The sequence below is a fragment of the Xenia sp. Carnegie-2017 genome, unplaced genomic scaffold (assembly GCF_021976095.1).
Source record: "Xenia sp. Carnegie-2017 unplaced genomic scaffold, XeniaSp_v1 HiC_scaffold_13, whole genome shotgun sequence".
Taxonomy (NCBI): Eukaryota; Metazoa; Cnidaria; class Anthozoa; order Malacalcyonacea; family Xeniidae; genus Xenia; species Xenia sp. Carnegie-2017.
This window is the reverse complement of record NW_025813436.1, coordinates 10,755,127-10,774,586: the sequence shown is the minus strand read 5'-3', so window position 1 is coordinate 10,774,586 and position 19,460 is coordinate 10,755,127. Positions and strand designations below refer to the sequence as shown.

Sequence of the window (19,460 nt, the reverse complement as noted above, 5' to 3'; positions counted from 1 at the left end):
TATTAAGTTCATTCACGCAATGATAAAAAATTCATATGAGAATTTGATAAAGAGCTTATCGTGGAAATGAGTTGTTTCCAAAAATACACACTAAACATCACTATAGACAATGTGTATAAAAAAAGTTTTGTTCGCTGTTTTAGAATAACTATCTGTTCATCAAGGTTGTGATGTGGCTTTTTTCACAATTTCCAGTAATGATAAAGTTATCAGAATGATATATCAAAGATTTAAAGTTGAACAGACCTTTTCCGATTAGCTTTATGTAGTACACACGAGAATGTACTATAAGTCACGGCGGATATGAAAGCAGTTGTTATAAAAAAAGTTGTTTTCACAGCCGGCAAGCTATTTCATAAAAATACGGTAAAAATGATGTGTATTGTATAAACCACAAAATCAACAGTATATGTTATATGAGTTGAACCTTATGTAGCGTTATACATCAGCACGCAAACGTTTTGCTCAATGACATACATATGAAATTTTTTATTGTGATGAAGGTTGTTTTGGGTAGCAATATTGGAAAAGCTACATTTTTGACAGCGAAAAGAACATGAGAAACTCCTCGAGAGAATAAATAATGAAAAACAACCCTCGCCATAGGTCTAAAGATAAACCTCATCAAACCCTCACCATATCCAAATATCCAACACCATAATTCTCGTCATATCCCTTACCATTAGCCTCACAATGAATCTCATTATAACCCTCACCATAACTCTCACCATAACCTTCACCATAACCATTGACATAAATCTCACCATAACTTTCACCATGAACTTCACTATAACCATTGACATAAATCTTACCATTAATCTCACCATTAATCTCACCATAACTTTCACCATAAACTTCACTATAACCATTGACATAAATCTTACCATTAATCTCACCATTAATCTCACCATAACTTTCACCATAAACTTCACAATAACCATTGACATAAATTTCACCATAACTTTCACCATGAACTTCACTATAACCATTTACGTAACTGTCAACATAACTCTCACCATAACTCTCACTATAACTATAACCATAACCATGACCCTCACCACAAACCTCATCATAACCCTCACTATAACCATAACCATGACCCTCACCACAACCCTCACCATAACCCTCACTATAACAATAACCTTGACCCTCACCATAACCCTCACTATAACAATAACCATGACCCTCACCACAAACCTCACCATAACCCTCACTATAACCATAACCATGACCCTCACCATAACCCTCACTATAACCATAACCATGACCCTCACCATAACCCTCACTATAACCATAACCATGACCCTCACCACAAACCTCATCACAAACCTCGCCATGACCATCACCATATAACCATTACCACAACAGGTTGCATCAACACTTTCTAGTTCTGCTCAACTTTCTTTTTGGTCCACGACGAGATACATCTGCGCTTGCACTGCGATATCATCGTCTTTAATCAGTCACAATTTTTGATTATTTAGGAGACCAACCTGTTTTCTAGTGTTAAATGTATTTACTGTCGCGAATGAGCTATGGCAGGCATTACCTAAGGCTCGACGGCACTTCAATGATCGTAATGTTCATTTTTACTGAATATGGAGACGCAAACATACCATATCAATAAACTATACATCTATCAATGTCGTTTTGGCGACTCCGCAATCGGATTAAAAGTGATTACCATGCATACGCTCGCCTTGGAGGGAGTAACTGCGTCATGCAAGCTCCTTTATGATCGCCGCTTTGAGGTATTTTTCATTCACAAGAATTCCGTTTATTTAGCAGTTTAACTGCGAAGTTGGTGTGAATGATCTTAGTAGCGGCTTTACCGTGATTTGTGGCGCGTGTCACGATTTAAGGTGAAAAACAAACGAAGAAAAACAGATTAAGGATTGTTTATTTTCATTTGTACAAAGCGCTGTTTACTTTTATTGCGTTATGTGATGACCACCGACAGTCCAGGCGTCTCTCCTTAAAAATAGTAATTCCGTGAACAGAATTACGAGACTTGCAACAGAAAATTTAGCTTAGAAGTCGATTAAAGGCTCTTCGGCCTCATTTCCTAAAATGGTTTTAACATTGTATTCTTAACGTGTGAATAATAAGATTACTATATCAGCATTCGAACGTGACTCATCAAATTGGAGAGCGAATAATTGGTTTACGGAAGAAATAGACGAAGTGCATAAAATGAACGTCAGAGAAAAACCGTTTTTTAAGAAAAATGTGTTGTTGCCAAATAATTGCGCGGCTTCTCTTAAGCTATCAAGGAATGTATGCACACACAGAGAGTATAGCTGTAAGAATAAAGTAGGGTAAGCAATCAAATTCAAAAAAACTGAAATAGCGCGGCTTCTCTCTGGCTATCAAGGAATGTATACACAGAGAGAGAGTATAGCTGTAAGAATGGGAAGTAGAGCAGGCAATCAAATTCCAGCAATTAAAATAGAGGGTGCTGGTCGAATTTCAGCCAAGTAAAGATATGTCAAAAACATGATTGTGCGGCTTCTCTTAGGCTACTATCGTATAATGTATAAATAGAGAGAGTTGTCTTCTTAAGAATGGAGTAGAGTAGCCAATCAAATTCCAGCAACTGAAATAGACAGTGTGGCTATAATTTTAGCAAAGTAAAGTCATGCAGGAAACATGAATGGTTTGCTCATATCTATTTAGGAATGTATATAGGCGAGTACGGTAGCCAATCAAATTCCAGCAGAATAGCATCAAAGACAGCTTGTATTATGCTGTATTTATAACATTATTGCTTGGGGCCTTATTGCATGATCACTTCTGACTTGTCTCCATTATGTTGTGGTTCCTATTCATTCTTTTGTACTTGTGTACGTAGAAAAATATTATTAAAGATTAATTTGTAGAAATTAGATGAAAATTCTCTGATAATTAATACTCACGGTAGTTTGTTCATATAGCTAATCATTTCTTTGGCCAAACACATTTTACACTTTATCTAAAGCATGTGCACTTTTCTATCGCGCTGAAATAAACAGACAAGTTTATTTTTTCAATTTTTGATGATGTTTTGTAGGATAGAGCGATAGGCAGCACTTCGCTTTACGAGGTCTTATAGTTTTATGTTTTTGTGCGTCGCAGTTTGCGGGTGTTGTATTCATGACATTTCTGTGACTATTCAAGGTTGTTCTGCGTTTGATTTCGAACTGCGGGACGTCCGTCTTTGTATGTTTTAGTAATTGATTCAAATTTTCCTCTAATGACCGCAGTCTGAAAACCAATATCGACCCCAAAGAGAGACGCATGAAAAATTCAATATGGCGACCCACCGTGTTGTTATGACAATAAGCTAAATTTGGTCATCGAATGTCTCGCTATCGTGTTGTGAAAAATGTTTTTGTTTATCTTCATACAGTTATACTAATATCAAGCCTTAGACGCTGAGTAAATCCTATTACTTCCATAGCTCCCTTGTGTTCATAGTTGTACACAAACATATGTACATACATATACGCTGTGTTCACCCCATTCTTCCGAGCACGTTGAGTCACGCCAGTATATAGATGGCGTTTATGACAACTGGATACCTGTTTGTCGAAAAGACCATGTGTCATTATGTTCACTGCATGTAAACTGCGGAGAATTTTTATCGAATGGTAAGCCTTCATGGTCTAAGAATAACTAGACGAGTCAATAAAGACTTAAAATTATTGAGATATTGAGTTTGAAGGTGTTCTTTCATTGAGTGTTATTAATTGAAATTATACTTCTCGACGAGCGTAGAAAGCGCGTTGCTTTTGTCTTATATTTCTTGAAATGTGTTTTGTATAATTTTGATATTCTTAAAGGAATTATATATATACGCGCTGATGACAAAAAGGCGTTTCTCCTTCAAAATATCTCTCTTCAATATTACGCTCTTTTTTTGACGCAGCAAAGTTTTCACCTGTGTGATCCTGACCTAAAGGCGTATGCTTTAAAACAGCTGGTCAATTGCGGCTCGAGCTTCAATCTGCAGTAAACGATAGGTAGAGAAGCTTGTTTTTGTGTGGAAGACCGTTCCTTCGAACTCGTAAGAATGTATATCACAGCACGAGGGGCTTTACCGCAGGTGGTCACGAAAGGAATCGTGAAATATCAGCGAAAGCATTGTCATTCAAACCATTAGGGCGTATTATCATGCAATTCATCCACACAGGCTTATTATGTTCGTGCTGTTGATGGAACGATAAAGGCAACAATAGCTTGCCTGCCCGCTAGCTTCCCAAAGCAAACATCACGACAATACCATTTTGTCTTGTTGTGAATACAAATTAGATATCCCGCGATTATGTTGCCATAAAACAACTGTGTTTAACAAGTTCATGTGTATACTCGTGCCTCGTCAAGCTGCGCGCAGATTTAAAATCTCCTCGACTCCCTTTTATGACATGCAATGCACGATATCGCGCGGGGCAAGAAAGCAGCACAATATAAGGTTGTATTTATCACACCAAACATCGCCACAATCTTATTTTAGGAACTGATAGAATCGCATGGGCATGTATGCGCGTATATATAACTATTGTGTAGACGTATACATTTGAATTTGTATTACAAATGAACGTGGTTTATACCCGGCCAAAACGGCTGCTCTTGTACGATAAATAAAACGTTGACATGTTGTTGGAAACGAAACATTTCAGTTATGCGCATGTGGGCTTCTGCAAAGTTGTGCACTTGATAAAAGACGAGGCAGTGTTAGCCGCTAGCTCGGTCCTTTGTTTCGTGTCAAGTGCTCGAAACACTTGAGATGAAACGTGCGTACCGCCCGTCTTTCTAGAATGCATGGCTTGTTCCCTCAGGAAAAGAACCTTGAAAATAGAACACTTTCTTGTATAGTGAAGCCTGTACAATTCCTCGACCGATGTACAAATATCCGTAACCAAAGGAGTTCTTTTTCTTGTTCATTCTCAACCCACTCGCAAAGTTCCGAGGAAATATCTCTACAATGTTTTATTTCACTTATAGTCGTTTTTCTGACAACTGCCCGATTTAAGCTTGTAGGCGCAAATCGCATCATATCGCTTTAGTCTCTGTCTCTGATGTGATCTTAGTGATATCATCGATAATCAGACATTTCTATATGCCTTCAAAAGAAGTCGCTATGAGCATTTAATCTTCGCGAAGTTTCCTGCTGGAAAATTTTCGCACCCTATTTATCATATAATCATTTCACGCGTTACTTTCACCGAGTTTTTGTGTTATGCTCTTGTGTGCTCGCTCGTCGTGCGCTTTCGCTTATTTTAAAGCAATTTTGGCTACTTGTTGTAACCATTTCAACATGCAGTCATTTATCAAGACTGGTCATTGCGCCTTTCAAATCGTCATATGGTCGCAACAATTTCACACGCGAATTGAATCTACTGTCTATATATCCGCAAGAACTTGACCGAAACAGCCACGATAACGAAGTTCGATGATCGCATGAGCTGAAATGAGTGAAAGCATGACCTCCACCTGTTTTGGATCCTTGTTAATTATGGGTTTCATTCAAATTGCACATGGAATTATATGGCAAAAGAAAAGTGTATTATTCTCGTGCGAAATAACGAATCGAACAATTTACTTGGCGATATAAATTATGACACCTGTCTACGTCTTCTGTAGTATTTGCCAGAATGGGAAACAGTCGCTGGGCTTGTGTGAGATAGCCAATCAAGAGCCCACGCCAGACAACGACGTCAAATTTGTGGAATAGTTTTGGACGCGTCTTGACCAATAGTCTTAGCAGTTCGATCACGTGTGCTAACAAAGACCCACTGCCTCGGTTGACTGATAGCTAGTGCCTATGACACATAACTCATGGAACGTTCAACTGTGTACATCTCCATTTGTAGTGTATGTTGCGTTAGCGCATAAACACGTCCACCGTTGGCATTCGTTCTCAACATCACCATCCGCCATGTTGAATTCGACAGTGTTGCAAAGTAATGTGTCTTGCCATCTATGGGCAATTTACACCTCTATGTACATTCTTATATATTTATATATGTGTATATATAATATATATATTATATATATATACATATATGAGAGTGGCGATGCTGTACTGTATATTGTTTCTCGAGTATTCTTTGATATGAATACCGCGGCACTCTACTAAAGGACATTATTACGGAATTGCATTTGATTCGCATGAACTTTGACAAATATGGCTTGTTTGCCATGTCACACTTAGAAAATGCTCTATATATACATATGTGTATGTGTGTGTATCCAGAACCGTTGCCCTATACGTATCCTAACAACTTCGACTCTCTTCATTAGATCAATCTTCACGGAGGATCGCGCTTTGCGTTGGATGTGGAGCTCAGATCAACGATAAATTTCTACTGCGTGTCTCGCCGGACCTCGAGTGGCATACCACTTGTTTGAAATGCTCTGAATGCAGCGTTGCTCTGGACGAGACTTGTACGTGCTTCGTTCGCGATGGCAAGACCTATTGCAAGCGGGATTACTACAGGTATTTCAGTCTATTCGATGCAAGCATAAGCAAGCCGTGCGGTGTAACTGCTGCGAGTGCACAACACACAAATGTCGACAAATGTATACAATTGCCATGTCATGTGTGAAAATGATAATTGCAAATTGCCTGATCCAATATAATTTCCGTCCAAAGGAAGAAGTGATCACTCGTGTTTATCGATGAAAATGATTACTTGCGAATGAGCTGACTCTGGCAACATGTCTTAGCTCATCTCATAATTCGGTATTTATGTATTAAAAAACCCCCGCTTTCTCGGACGAGCCATTAAATACCTTGTTCGACTTGCCAAGATCTTGTATGCTTTGACAAGTGAGTGTTAAGTCGACAGCCACACGCTACCTCAATAAATGTAAGAGAGATATTATCCACTCGTCATTGGCGTGTTAAAGTTCTCTCAGTGGTCAAGCGATTATAGCCTCGGAACCTTAATGTTCAGCTCGATCAGATCGCTCCGCCTACAAAGTTTAACTTCATCCAGATCTTATTGATCTCTCCCGCGCTATTATATGCAACGAGCAATAATATCATCAGCTCTCGATTATCAGAACAAAATGTCCCTGGCATATACGTTTCCATTGTAGCTCCGCGCATCTTTGCACTCGTCTGTTTGCACGCTTATCGACATGAGACTTCGGTTTTCGCGTTATCTTGTTGATTTACCCCCGCATTTTGGCACAGCTTAACTAACGCCAGGGACTCTTTGTGTAAAAACGCGCATGTATTGCTGGAAAAACGGTCAGTACTTAATTCATGCCTATGTCAATTCTCAAGTCTTGCCAACGGAGCATATTATGTACCGTTGATGTTCTAATCACATGCTCCGATTTTATTTATAAAGTATTTTTCTCGCATGAAGAACATAAGTAGCATGCAAACTTGAGCCTCCTTTGTTTGAAATAATCATTTGACCATTATATGACTGTTTACTCTATTCATTTGTCGAGCGTGTTCGGGTATAGATCCCGTTTGAATGGCACGCATTTACAGCCTTGTATACGATCCTCAAAAATTACATCATTTGCCGGTGAAAATTACGAACGAGCGCGCTTGCGATGACTTCAGGCAAGTGCGGATCATTTGCCATGTTTTCAGCTGAGATTCGCGTCCATCCATTCGTTGGATCGCGCTAAAACGGAGAGACGGCATTTGCTTGATAGCGTTTGTCAACATATTTGCGATGCCTTGCGAATGTTCAACATGCGTATATTGGTATCACTGTTACAAATTCAACATGTGTTTTTTGTCCATTGACAACGTGCTGTCTTCTTATCTTGTTTGGTGCCCTGTGTGCCATAAATCTGCCCGAATCGCTCCGGTTTCAATGCGTTTGCTTGAGGTTTTTTGGCAAACGTGGTGTATTTTTTGATCGAATACGCTTACTGAAGAGATCTTCAGGATTCGACGAACGCGTCATTGCCACGAAAGACTGTTATTGCATCAAGAAAACTCGATGGATTTAACGAGTGTTTTTGCACTTTTGCCAACGCTATCAGAGCGCCATATGCAAAGCGCGCACATAGCTACAACACTTATTTTGTATGATTTAGGTTGTTTGGCAAGAAATGCGCTAAATGCAACCAAGGTTTCAACAAGAAAGACTACGTTATGCGCGTTAAGAACAAGATATTCCACGTGGAGTGTTTCAGATGCGTTGCCTGTACTAAACAACTTCTACGCGGCGACGAGTTTGCGCTACGTGAGGATGGATTATTTTGTAAAGAAGATCATATTATCCTTGAGAATGCTAGAGAGTCATACACGACGGAACAACATTGCGCCGTTACACTAAATACAGGTAAGACATCCGTTTTTTAATTTTTGAATCGACGTCGAAAAGTACTCTCGCATAATCAAATCGATGCATAGTAGCTTAAACGTGCGGTATTCATAAATTGGCATTGCGATAGATATGTACTGTGATGTATATAGCTACAAAAAACGTTACTCCTTTATTATTTTATACAAGGAAGTTTTATAGAGCTGCTCGTCAACGATATTTTAACACTACATAAGCGCGGGAGCAAATTGTCAAATGCAGTTTTGTAAAAAAGATAGCGTATTTCCCTAAATAACGGTATAATGGAGTCATTCATCTACAATGCACGTCCTTCTTAGCTACATTCATCTAGAATGCACGTCCTTTTTAGCTACATATTCAACAAGTGCTAGCGACTCGTTGAAATGTGTATGTAAAGTCACAAATGAGAGACGAGTTTTGCGTGATGTTAAATCATGACCCAAATGTTATCTGTACAATGATATAGAGGCGCTTTTGTAATTGTTGACTTGCGCACGGCTGGCTTCATTTATCTTTTAAAGAAATTATGTCATTAGATTATGTGAATTGTCAGAATTTAATTCTACAAATATGTCTACAATTTTTTAATATATATATATATATATATTCATATTCTATTTTCTTGTAGTTTACTTTAGTGATACATGTATATTAATATGTTGAATGTCTCATGCTTTTCCCGCATGTAAACTATCAAGATGTTTTGAATTACCTATTGAATCTAACCTTTTTTTATATGTTTAATCTAAAGTTATTCCAGCATGGTTTTTTATATGCATTTGTCATATCGGCATGCTTGCTCTTTCTCCTATTACTCTATCTAATATTCGTGCGCTTTCGTACGACCTGTCTCTTGAAGGACTAGATGCTAATTGATCGTCTCTGATGTAGCTTGTACTTCGGGTGGGAATGATTAGTTCGCGCGATGTTTTCATGATTTAATTCACGGATTGTTAATCGTCTCTTATCTCCAGTCAATCAATGCGTTCACGGGAACGCGAGCGTAACTTGGGAATGATATGGCTTTTAAATTGCTCGTAGAATTATCGAAAACGCTCTGCGGTAGGTCCTCTAAAAAGGCTTGTGTAAAAATACGGAGGCTGGTCTTATGCAGTTGTCAAACAACGTTTGTCGAGTGATGTCTTCATTAGGACAATTGTTCATCCCTCCCTGATTTTTGACATGAGCGCGCCATTCGTCGCATGATTAATTGTCCGACACTATAAGCTAAAAAGCGCAAACAACGAACGTCCGTTTTTCCTTTCATGAATGACTAATGCGTCTCGCCACTTCAAGTAAAGGTTGAGTTGCGTGTTTCTGCGTTCGTTCTCCATTTATAATACCGTGTTTTTTGTTCGTGAAATAGTTTACGTGTCTATACATGTGCGTTTGAGACCTAGGGGCTGATTACAGCAATCAAGCTGCAACCGACAGCTCATTTGAAAACTGAATGTCAGAAAAGTAAACGATTTGATGCGGGTTTTTTGTCCAATCGGATTAGCGTGAGGAAGTCGTTTCTTGTTCCAAACCCTAAGCAAATGCCATATCAATATTTGAATTGGCCACTTCGTGATGCTTTGCAAAATTCATATTTTGGCATTCATCTGTATAAGACTAGCTTCTGTAGCCGTCCTATCCATACGTAATTATATCTAATAAATAGCCGAATATCTAACTGTTGCTAACATATAGCATTCGTTGAACCGATTTTTTTTATTTTATATTTGATAATGTAGACGATTATACGTTTCAAGGTCGCTTATTCATTCATGCATTGACTGTAGTGTTTGTAGCATGTGTTTGATGAGGAACATGGCGCCCGTTGCCTTATCTACTATCATTATACATTTAAAATGTATCTATAAGTAATATGTATTTCTTTATTGTCTCGAAATACTGTGTCCTAGAAAGGCTGCTATTCCTTTACGATCCGATCGACTGTTTCTTGAGGTTTTTCATTGTGCAGATGTCGCCACATCGTCTGTGGACGGTTATTTTGTTTATAATTTGTAATATCTGCACAAAAAAAGGATTGTGAAAGTTTTAAGACGAACGTAGACGGCAACACAAAACCTTGAATTTTTACATATCACGAACAAATTAAGAATAATTTGTCGCATAAGTGTGTGTTAATTAGGGATATTTCCATCGCCTGTGAATGCAGTTATTTTAAGCGTGTCTTTATTGTAAACGATGTTTTCTCACGATCGTAGAGAAAGAACATCTTTCATGTGTTTTTCTTTTGTATTTACACAATTTACTTTCGCTTACAAAAATTCACCAAGCCATATAAATTGCGTGTAATAACAATCGAATTTATTTTCAAAACCGAAGCATCGCGTGTCCTTCAACGTTGGCATGAACTCTATACATTGTTATTTCTTGCTACGCATGAGAACCGCCAGGCGAGTTGCGGTGTTCAGCCACATAATTTCAAACAATAAAATATGAAGTTATCGTTCAAACTGTATCGCTTGTGACCGCAAATGATTTTTTTTACTTCGCTTTCCATCGCGCAGACAAGTTGACTGCAAAGCTTTTGATAAATAATTCGTGCGGTTTTTCTTATCGGCGATTTAAATGATTTAGCGCGACTAACCGTTCGATTGAACTCCTAACGTTTTACATGCAAAGATATAAGTAGTTCGTGCGCCCAGCAAGCCATCGAGCAAATGACATGTGGTTGTTATCTAGCTGTAGTATCATAAAGGATTTTCATTTTTGAGTTTAATCGATTTCATTTGTATTTTCTCTTTAATACATGATGAAATTTTCTGTCTTCAATGTTATTCAAAAACTCTCATTTGAATATCTATATTTTAATACAGATATTTTGTTATGATAACAACAGTGTGATACACATTTCTTCTTGCATCGATCTCATATTCTTCCTCTCGCACATTATAGCAAACATGATTCCTTACGAAACAATCACGACTAGGGGGGGTTCTAAAAAATCGCTACTTTGTCTCCTACTGTCAATGCCCGCGGTTATAACGTTGGTTTTACGTTCGCATTTGTGTACAGCCGTCTAGCAAATCCAAATGTTGTGCATATTTTCCAATATTCAAGTTCTGATTATGCATTGTGTTTTTATAAACAATGAAATCTGTGCCTACTTTGAAACACTTGAATGTATACTGAATATGAAAATACCTATTTGCCTCTGGGTTTCATGATATATGCTCGGAGATCTGCCTGTGATACAATATATGGATATTGTTGACTGATGTTTTAGATTGTAAGGACTATTTTTCATCTACCAGTTTAAATTTTGTCAAGAAAGAAGTAATTTCGCTAAAAGTTCGTCCATCGATGTTTATGCTAAATTTAAAGTAGAATCCTCCTTAGTAAGAGAATTTCAACACGATTTTATTTTTATCCCCGAATACTCAGGAGGAATACATACGTTTTATTTATTGTTACTTTTGTCTATATGTGTGATTAAAATTATATAACGTTCCCCTTGGATTTTTTACCGTTCACATCAAAGTTTATGCTTGTATTGACCATATGTCTACATAGGATGTAAATCATTGCCCTCTTCAAACTATTGCATGTAGTTAGAAATGGTATTCAATTATATTCAAAAGCGATGGCTTCCGCCACAGACGGAAAGCATGTCGTTATAGGTTTATATTGATTTTAGTTTGGCACAAAATTCTGTCGAATCAAACTGCACTTTCCTTTGCTTGAATGAAAGCAATTTCCTTTCTCAAACAAACCAGCGAATAGGAATATTTACATGTTTACATAGGTATTTTTGTGGGCCATAGGCCACATATTTTGAAAAAAATTTTAAACTTGGTTGTGTTTTTACTAACCGCTAGCAAAGTTGAGATTGCGTTACGTTTGAAAGCATTTTGTACACTATATACGTATAATTTATTTACACCACGCGGCAAAATATCTGTGTTTTTTTGCATTCTTGTGTTCATGACGTCAGGGAAGTCCAGTTCATAATACAGCATTTTTCTTGTCAAATCCAGTAAAATCTACATCAAACTCTCTACACAACGCCATCGTTTACAAAATAGAAGAACTCACAAGTTGAGAGAATGTTTTGTCTTAACACAAAGATTCTCAGTTCATCTTCTTTTGTTTAGCTTTGCATGTTGATTTTGGGCGTTTTGTTTATTATCTATCTTGAAGAATGTGTTTTTTCCCTGCAAACTACGATTTCCCGAATTGTTCGAACAATATTTTTTTAAAATGTAGTGGAAAACACGAGACAAGATCGACAGGAGAATCGTTACATAATCTATTCTAATGCATATTCGAATATTCTAATGTTATTAGAACATTCTAATGTATATTAGATCATTCTAATGTATATTAAACGTGGCAATGATAGTTATTATCGTGTAACATAAATCGCAATCAGAAGAGAATGTGAAGAATACAAAAGGCGGAGCGTCGTTGGCGTTCTCGAGATTCTTATCGTTGAGAATTTGTCGACGTCGAGACGATAGAGTGACTAGAGATAAATTTAATCGTTCAATGCAAATGTTGTGTTTGAGAAATTGTTTTTAACGTCGCTGATCGCTGCGTTTGCCTTGTTTGGCTTTTTTCCACCAACTGTGCACGGCGTCTTGACGCTATACATATCGATTAACCGTGGGAACGACGATCGAAAATTGAAATGGGCTTCAGGATGATTTTGTATTCTATACGCTTGTCTCTATTTCGAAACTTTGATGTCATTTGAACATTTCTTTGCCCAAATAAACGACAATATTACTTGAGCTATTCTATAAGTTATGTATAATACATTGCACTAGAACAAGTACTATGCACATTATATTGGCAACGCCTCAAAAAAGGGTTCTTGTGACAATTTTAAATAAATCTAACATAAGTACGATCCTATTGATTGAGTTATTGACTCCAGTATGACTTGAAAAGCTAAAGGAAAGACCAGCCGTTTGAATTTACGGGAGAAAATATCGTAATAGCTTAACCAGAGAAAATAGATAGTCGCCATACGCGTGCCAACTTTGTGTAAAAGTAATGATATTCCTTATTTTGTTTCTTTATTTTGGGAGATGAATATGTAGATATGGGGCTGGGGGGATAGGGAATGGATGGGTATATAAGGGGATGGATGGATTGATGGGTGAATGATTTGATGGCTGGTTGGATAGATGAGTGATGGAGAGGGTGATTGAATGAGTAGATAGGGTAATGGATTCATGAGTAGATAGGGTAATGGATTCATGAGTAGGGGTTGGGTAATGGATAGGGATGGAATGGATAATATATTTATCTATGAAACACAGGTCGGCCAACGTATCAGGTGCGTCACTCGGTGCAACACGGTAAAAAGGTAGAGAAAACAACGAGGGTACGAACTGTTCTCAACGAAAAACAATTGCAGACACTGCGCACGTGTTACGCTGCTAACCCTCGACCCGACGCCATGATGAAGGAACAGCTTGTTGAAATGACGGGTCTCAGTCCTAGGGTGATACGAGTTTGGTTTCAAAATAAACGATGTAAGGATAAAAAGAAATCCATACAAATGAAACAGCAAGTCTCAAGGGGAGCTAGTTCGCCTGAAGATCAGGTAATTTTTGAATTTTTTTTATATGCAATCTTTATTATGACATAAATATTGGGAGATTAAGTAAGTACATTGACTTCTTATGTACCATCCTCACTATGACATAAGTATAAGAAGATCATGTACATTGATTTCTTATGTACCATCCTTACTATGACATAAGTATAAGAAGATCATGTACATTGATTTCTTATGTACCATCCTTACTATGACATAAGTATAAGAAGATCATGTACATTGATTTCTTATGTACCATCCTTACTATGACATAAGTATAAAGAGATCAAGTACATTGATTTCTTATGTACCATCCTCACTATGACATAAGTATAAAGAGATCAAGTACATTGATTTCTTATGTACCATCCTCACTATGACATAAGTATAAAGAGATCAAGTACATTGATTTCTTATGTACCATCCTCACTATGACATAAGTATAAAGAGATCAAGTACATTGATTTCTTATGTACCATCTTCACTATGACATAAGTATAAAGAGATCAAGTACATTGATTTCTTATGTACCATCCTCACTATGACATAAGTATAAAGAGATCAAGTACATTGATTTCTTATGTACCATCTTCACTATGACATAAGTATAAGGAGATCAAGTACATTGATTTCTTATGTACCATCCTCACTATGACATAAGTATAAGGAGATCAAGTACATTGATTTCTTATGTACCATCCTCACTATGACATAAGTATAAGGAGATCAAGTACATTGATTTCTTATGTACCATCCTTACTATGACATAAGTATAAAGAGATCATGTACATTGATTTCTTATGTACCATCCTCACTATGACATAAGTATAAGGAGATCAAGTACATTGATTTCTTATGTACCATCCTCACTATGACATAAGTATAAGAAGATCATGTACATTGATTTCTTATGTACCATCCTCACTATGACATAAGTATAAAGAGATCAAGTACATTGATTTCTTATGTACCATCCTCACTATGACATAAGTATAAAGAGATCAAGTACATTGATTTCTTATGTTCCATCCTCACTATGACATAAGTATAAAGAGATCAAGTACATTGATTTCTTATGTAACATCCTCACTATGACATAAGTATAAGGAGATCAAGTACATTGAGTCCTTATATACCATCCTTACTATGACATAAGTATAAAGAGATCAAGTACATTGATTTCTTATGTACCATCCTTACTATGACATAAGTATAAAGTGATCAAGTACATTGATTTCTTATGTACCATCCTCACTATGACATAAGTATAAAGAGATCAAGTACATTGATTTCTTATGTACCATCCTCACTATGACATAAGTATAAAGAGATCATGTACATTGATTTCTTATTTACCATTCTCACTATGACATAAGTATAAAGAGATCAAGTACATTGATTTCTTATGTACCATCCTCACTATGACATAAGTATAAAGAGATCATGTACATTGATTTCTTATGTACCATCCTCACTATGACATAAGTATAAAGAGATCATGTACATTGATTTCTTATGTACCATTCTCACTATGGTATAAGTTTTACGGATATCAAGTACATTAATTTATTATGTAACAAAATAACGACAAAATATCGCTACATAGGTTTGCTATATGTTTTTGCATATGGTCGTTTTGACAAGTCATAAGTCATTAATTTTGATATCTTTCTGTATTATGATCTTTAAATTACATAACATCACATGCGAGCAAGATGTCCGCAGGTGATGACACGTATCAAAGGTGATAATTATCGTCAAACTAAGGTTACTCTCTCTCACACACACACATACACACATGCTTTATTGATTTTCCCTCCTCCTGCGTGTAACTCACCCAAATGATTTAAGACAGACTGTCTGGCAGCGTATTTGATAAATGAATTTCTCATTTTTTACATTGTTGACTTAATGTTGCCTGCTTGCTTTGGCGATTTCTTTGTACTATACAAACAAAGTTGAGAAATCCCTATAGCTGGTTTTTATACGAATGAATAACGCGATCGTAAAATTCACCTCAATTAAAGCTTTGATTTTTAATTATGAAAAATTTTGCAGTCGTCCTGTGGTCATTTGTCTGACGTTGCGTTACAACAATCCATGCAAGAAAGAAACAGTCTTTCGCATGCGCTAGTTACATCCAGTCCGGACTCGGATCCAGGCTATCAACCTTGGAAAGCGCTCAACGACTTTGCGATGCAATCAGAAATTGAAAGGACGCCATTTGAACAACTCGTAAGTACAATCCTTTTGGATAAGATTTCCGTTTGGATGAGATTTTAATCTACCTTCTTTAAGCTGCTCTTCAATTAAAGTTGACCTTTGCGTGATTGAATCTCAGTTCATCCCTTCCTTGCCCAACTTTGGTGGATGGTATGAGAGGGATGTATTTATTTATGCTGTTTAAGTAATTTTTGAGTACAATGAGGAACAACTTTGTTGGATGGGGGAGAGGGATGTATTTATTTATGCTATTTAAGTAATTTTTGAGTACATTGAGGAACAACTTTGGTGGATGGGGAAAGGGATGTATTTATTTATGCTGTTTAAGTAATTTTTGAGTACATTGAGGAACAACTTTGGTGGGTGAGGAAAAGGGATGTATTTATTTATGCTGTTTAAGTAATTTTTGAGTACATTGAGGAACAACTTTCAGCACCACGTAAACGATTCGAAAATTCGTAAAAAATTCGTCCGAAAGGTTTTTCATTCATAAATTGAGATCTTGTCGAGACCTTACAGACATGTTTTTATGATCATGATATTAAATTGAGAATTAAGATCCAGGTTTCAAAGCAAAAAAATGCAGACTCTCAGTCAATTAAAGTGAAAGCAACGAAAAATGTAAACGCTTACAGAAAATTGTACAAACTCTTTCGGGCCCTATGTAGACTGTGTGAATTGCTATCAGAGGGGGTAATTTTTACAGCTATTAAAGCTCTGTGACAAAAACCTATCAACCACACAGAAGATCGTTCAAGCTCAGTCAGAAAAGTGAAATTCGCTTATTGCCTTTTAATGCCAAATGTACAAAAGTTCTTGTGATGAAGTTTAAAACCTCGTAAGAAAATACAAGTCACATGAATTTGCAAGTTTAAGGGATAATTTCAGCTCAATTCAAATTATTCAATTTCATTTCACCTCAAATGTATTTCGTGACAGCTTAAAGTAAGTTGGCCCGATCTTTATTCACAAGGTTGTTTTGTGGTTCATCAAACCCATTAGATGGTTGGTTTTATGACATTTCAAATCGAAAATGTGTTACGGCAGCATGATTGAAAGTCAACAGTCAAAAGAAATCAATAAAAAATACTCTCATCATCATTACGAAAAATTTACATTTTAATGAATAAAGCCAACCTGGACAAGTAGTAACCTTCTAACCAATCTTAGTGCAACCAACCCTTGGTAAACTGGGCCCTGGTGTTTACATGGGCAAGTAGTAACCTTCTAACCAATCTTAGTGCAACCAACCCTTGGTAAACTGGCCCCTGGTGTTTACATGGGCAAGTAGTAGCCTTCTAACCAATCTTAGTGCAACCAACCCTTGGTAAATTGGCCCCTAGGGGTTTACATGGAAAGTAGTAACCTTCTAACCAATCTTAGTGCAACCAATCCTTGGTAAACTGGCCCCTAGGGGTTTACATGGGCAAGTAGTAACCTTCTAACCAATCTTAGTGCAACCAACCCTTGGTAAACTGGCCCCTAGGGGTTTACATGGGCAAGTAGTAACCTTCTAACCAATCTTAGTGCAACCAACCCTTGGTAAACTGGCCCCTGGTGTTTACATGGGCAAGTAGTAACCTTCTAACCAATCTTAGTGCAACCGACCCTCGGTAAACTGGCCCCTAGGGGTTTACATGGGCAAGTAGTAACCTTCTAACCAGGCTTGGTGAAACTGTCCCTCGGGCAATGGTCCCCATGGGGGTTTTGATGGTCAAGTAGTAATCTTATAACATTTTTTAGGTTAATTTTTCAGAGCAGAATCCAAATGTTAATACATTATTGACAACGACAAGTTGAGGAATGGTTAAGACGAACAACTGAAGAATGAAATCGCCATGTCGTCGCCAGAATTGAATAAATTTAACGTGAATTAATGTTGCAAGAGACATGTATCTTATATTTATTTAAATTAGGTAAACTAATAAAGTAACTTTTTCTCTGTTCATATTTTTTTCTATCCTAAGTCCTAACAGCTTTTCCTAATGGAAATTACTATATTCATTGGTACAACTATTTTTCAATTAATTTTTGGTGGCACACATGTTCAATCACAATTTCGGTTCATGAAACAAGATGTCTCCTCCAAGACAACCACTAGCAAGCAACAATTCAGAAGGTGAAAATTTGCAGCAAAGTACAGGTTGCGAATGGCCAAGCACTATTTTTACTTCCTTAAGGGTTTTTGGCAGGGATTCTCTCATCCACATTGAACAAGTAGAATTGAAAGCAAGAAGCCTTACACAATGTGCAAAAGGTGAAGCTACTATCCGACCATCTGCACTAAAACTTTGTTCTTTGATATATCCTTCTGCCGAATCAGAATCCTGGATGAAGTGACTCAATCTTTTTACTCTACCTAGGCAAGTTATCAAATAACTTATTTTGCATAATTCACTTTCTATTCAATCACAAACCTTACCTTGACAACTTTGAACATCATAGATGGCTGTATACTCGAGATTGTTCTGGGCAATTAATCGACAGGCAAAGCATTCACCATGTGGATGAAATTGCATCGAAACAACATGTGTGGGTTTCAGTGGATAATCAGAATCTGTATCAAAAGTCTCAAAGAAATTTAGTCTATCATCAACAACACCCTCAGTACATTCTGTCACTGGATTGTCATCAAGTTGAATGTCTTTCATGGCTCTTAAATCAAGATTGTGGATAACACTGATGGTACCACACGTTATCACCATTTTATCACCTTTGGGACTCACACGAGCACAATATAAAGTATTCAAATCACTAGCATACACAATTTTTGAATCCTCATTCAAACTGTTTATATCCCATGTACGTATAGTGCCGTCAAAAGCAGCACTTACAAGGTAACCGGAATTCTCATCATAAACCAAGCTTTTTACCCAGTGTGTGTGGCCGCTAAGCGTTGTTATACAATTATCTAACATTCGCATGTCCCACAAGGCGACATTACAATCGTCTGATCCGCTCGCAAATATCTTCTCATCGCAAAAGCAAATGCAATTTATGCTATCGTTATGTGCGTTAGATATAACATTTATGTGCTTTTTTGTCTTCGGGTCCACGAAAACTATACTGGCTTCTTCACAAGCGGCTAGCAAAACGTTACCACTTGGTGAGAATTCTAGGTTAAAGATGGCGCCGTGCTCATCTAAAAAATGTTGAGTTTGTTTTATTTTTTTATAGAATTGAAAGTGTCTGTAATATTTCGAGTTTAGGAAAGACTGACTAGTAGTATTAATGCCGATTTCTCTCATTTTAATCATTGTTAGCGTTGAGTAGAGACGTTGTCTTCTTACCTTGACATAATCCATACCTCTACAATAAACTTACATGAAGTACTGCAAGAAAGTTTTGACCTCTGTGACTGAGCCCACTGTGTTCGT

General features: G+C 37.1%; 2 protein-coding genes and 1 long non-coding RNA gene across 5 annotated transcripts in view; 1 reads left to right on the top strand and 2 right to left on the bottom strand.

Annotated features, from left to right (window-relative positions):
- Positions 1–18,031, top strand: part of LOC124452551 (insulin gene enhancer protein ISL-1-like) — a 27,562-nt gene extending 9,531 nt beyond the window's left edge. Inside the window, exons 1-6 of one of the 3 annotated variants that reach the window (XM_047003124.1) lie at positions 5,599–5,942; positions 6,283–6,478; positions 8,050–8,297; positions 13,580–13,866; positions 15,919–16,095; positions 17,840–18,031. In XM_047003124.1, coding sequence (XP_046859080.1) covers positions 5,804–5,942; positions 6,283–6,478; positions 8,050–8,297; positions 13,580–13,866; positions 15,919–16,095; positions 17,840–17,869 — 1,077 coding nt within the window. In that variant the 5' untranslated portion in view covers positions 5,599–5,803 and the 3' untranslated portion in view covers positions 17,870–18,031. Of the gene's footprint in view, positions 1–5,598; positions 5,943–6,282; positions 6,479–8,049; positions 8,298–13,579; positions 13,867–15,918; positions 16,096–17,826 lie in introns of those variants that run through there. The other 2 variants (XM_047003109.1, XM_047003115.1) reach the window with 2 other exon arrangements.
- LOC124452608 lies at positions 13,687–15,968 on the bottom strand. Its single transcript, XR_006950813.1, has 3 exons — positions 15,877–15,968; positions 15,698–15,804; positions 13,687–13,759 (listed from the first exon to the last, which is right to left on the bottom strand). It is a non-coding gene; the product is annotated as an uncharacterized LOC124452608 (long non-coding RNA).
- On the bottom strand, positions 17,957–19,460 carry LOC124452539 (DDB1- and CUL4-associated factor 10 homolog). Its single transcript, XM_047003102.1, has 2 exons — positions 18,506–19,460; positions 17,957–18,442 (listed from the first exon to the last, which is right to left on the bottom strand). The coding sequence occupies exons 1-2, from the start codon at positions 19,386–19,388 to the stop codon at positions 18,135–18,137; spliced, it is 1,191 nt and encodes a 396-aa protein (XP_046859058.1). The 5' UTR covers positions 19,389–19,460; the 3' UTR covers positions 17,957–18,134.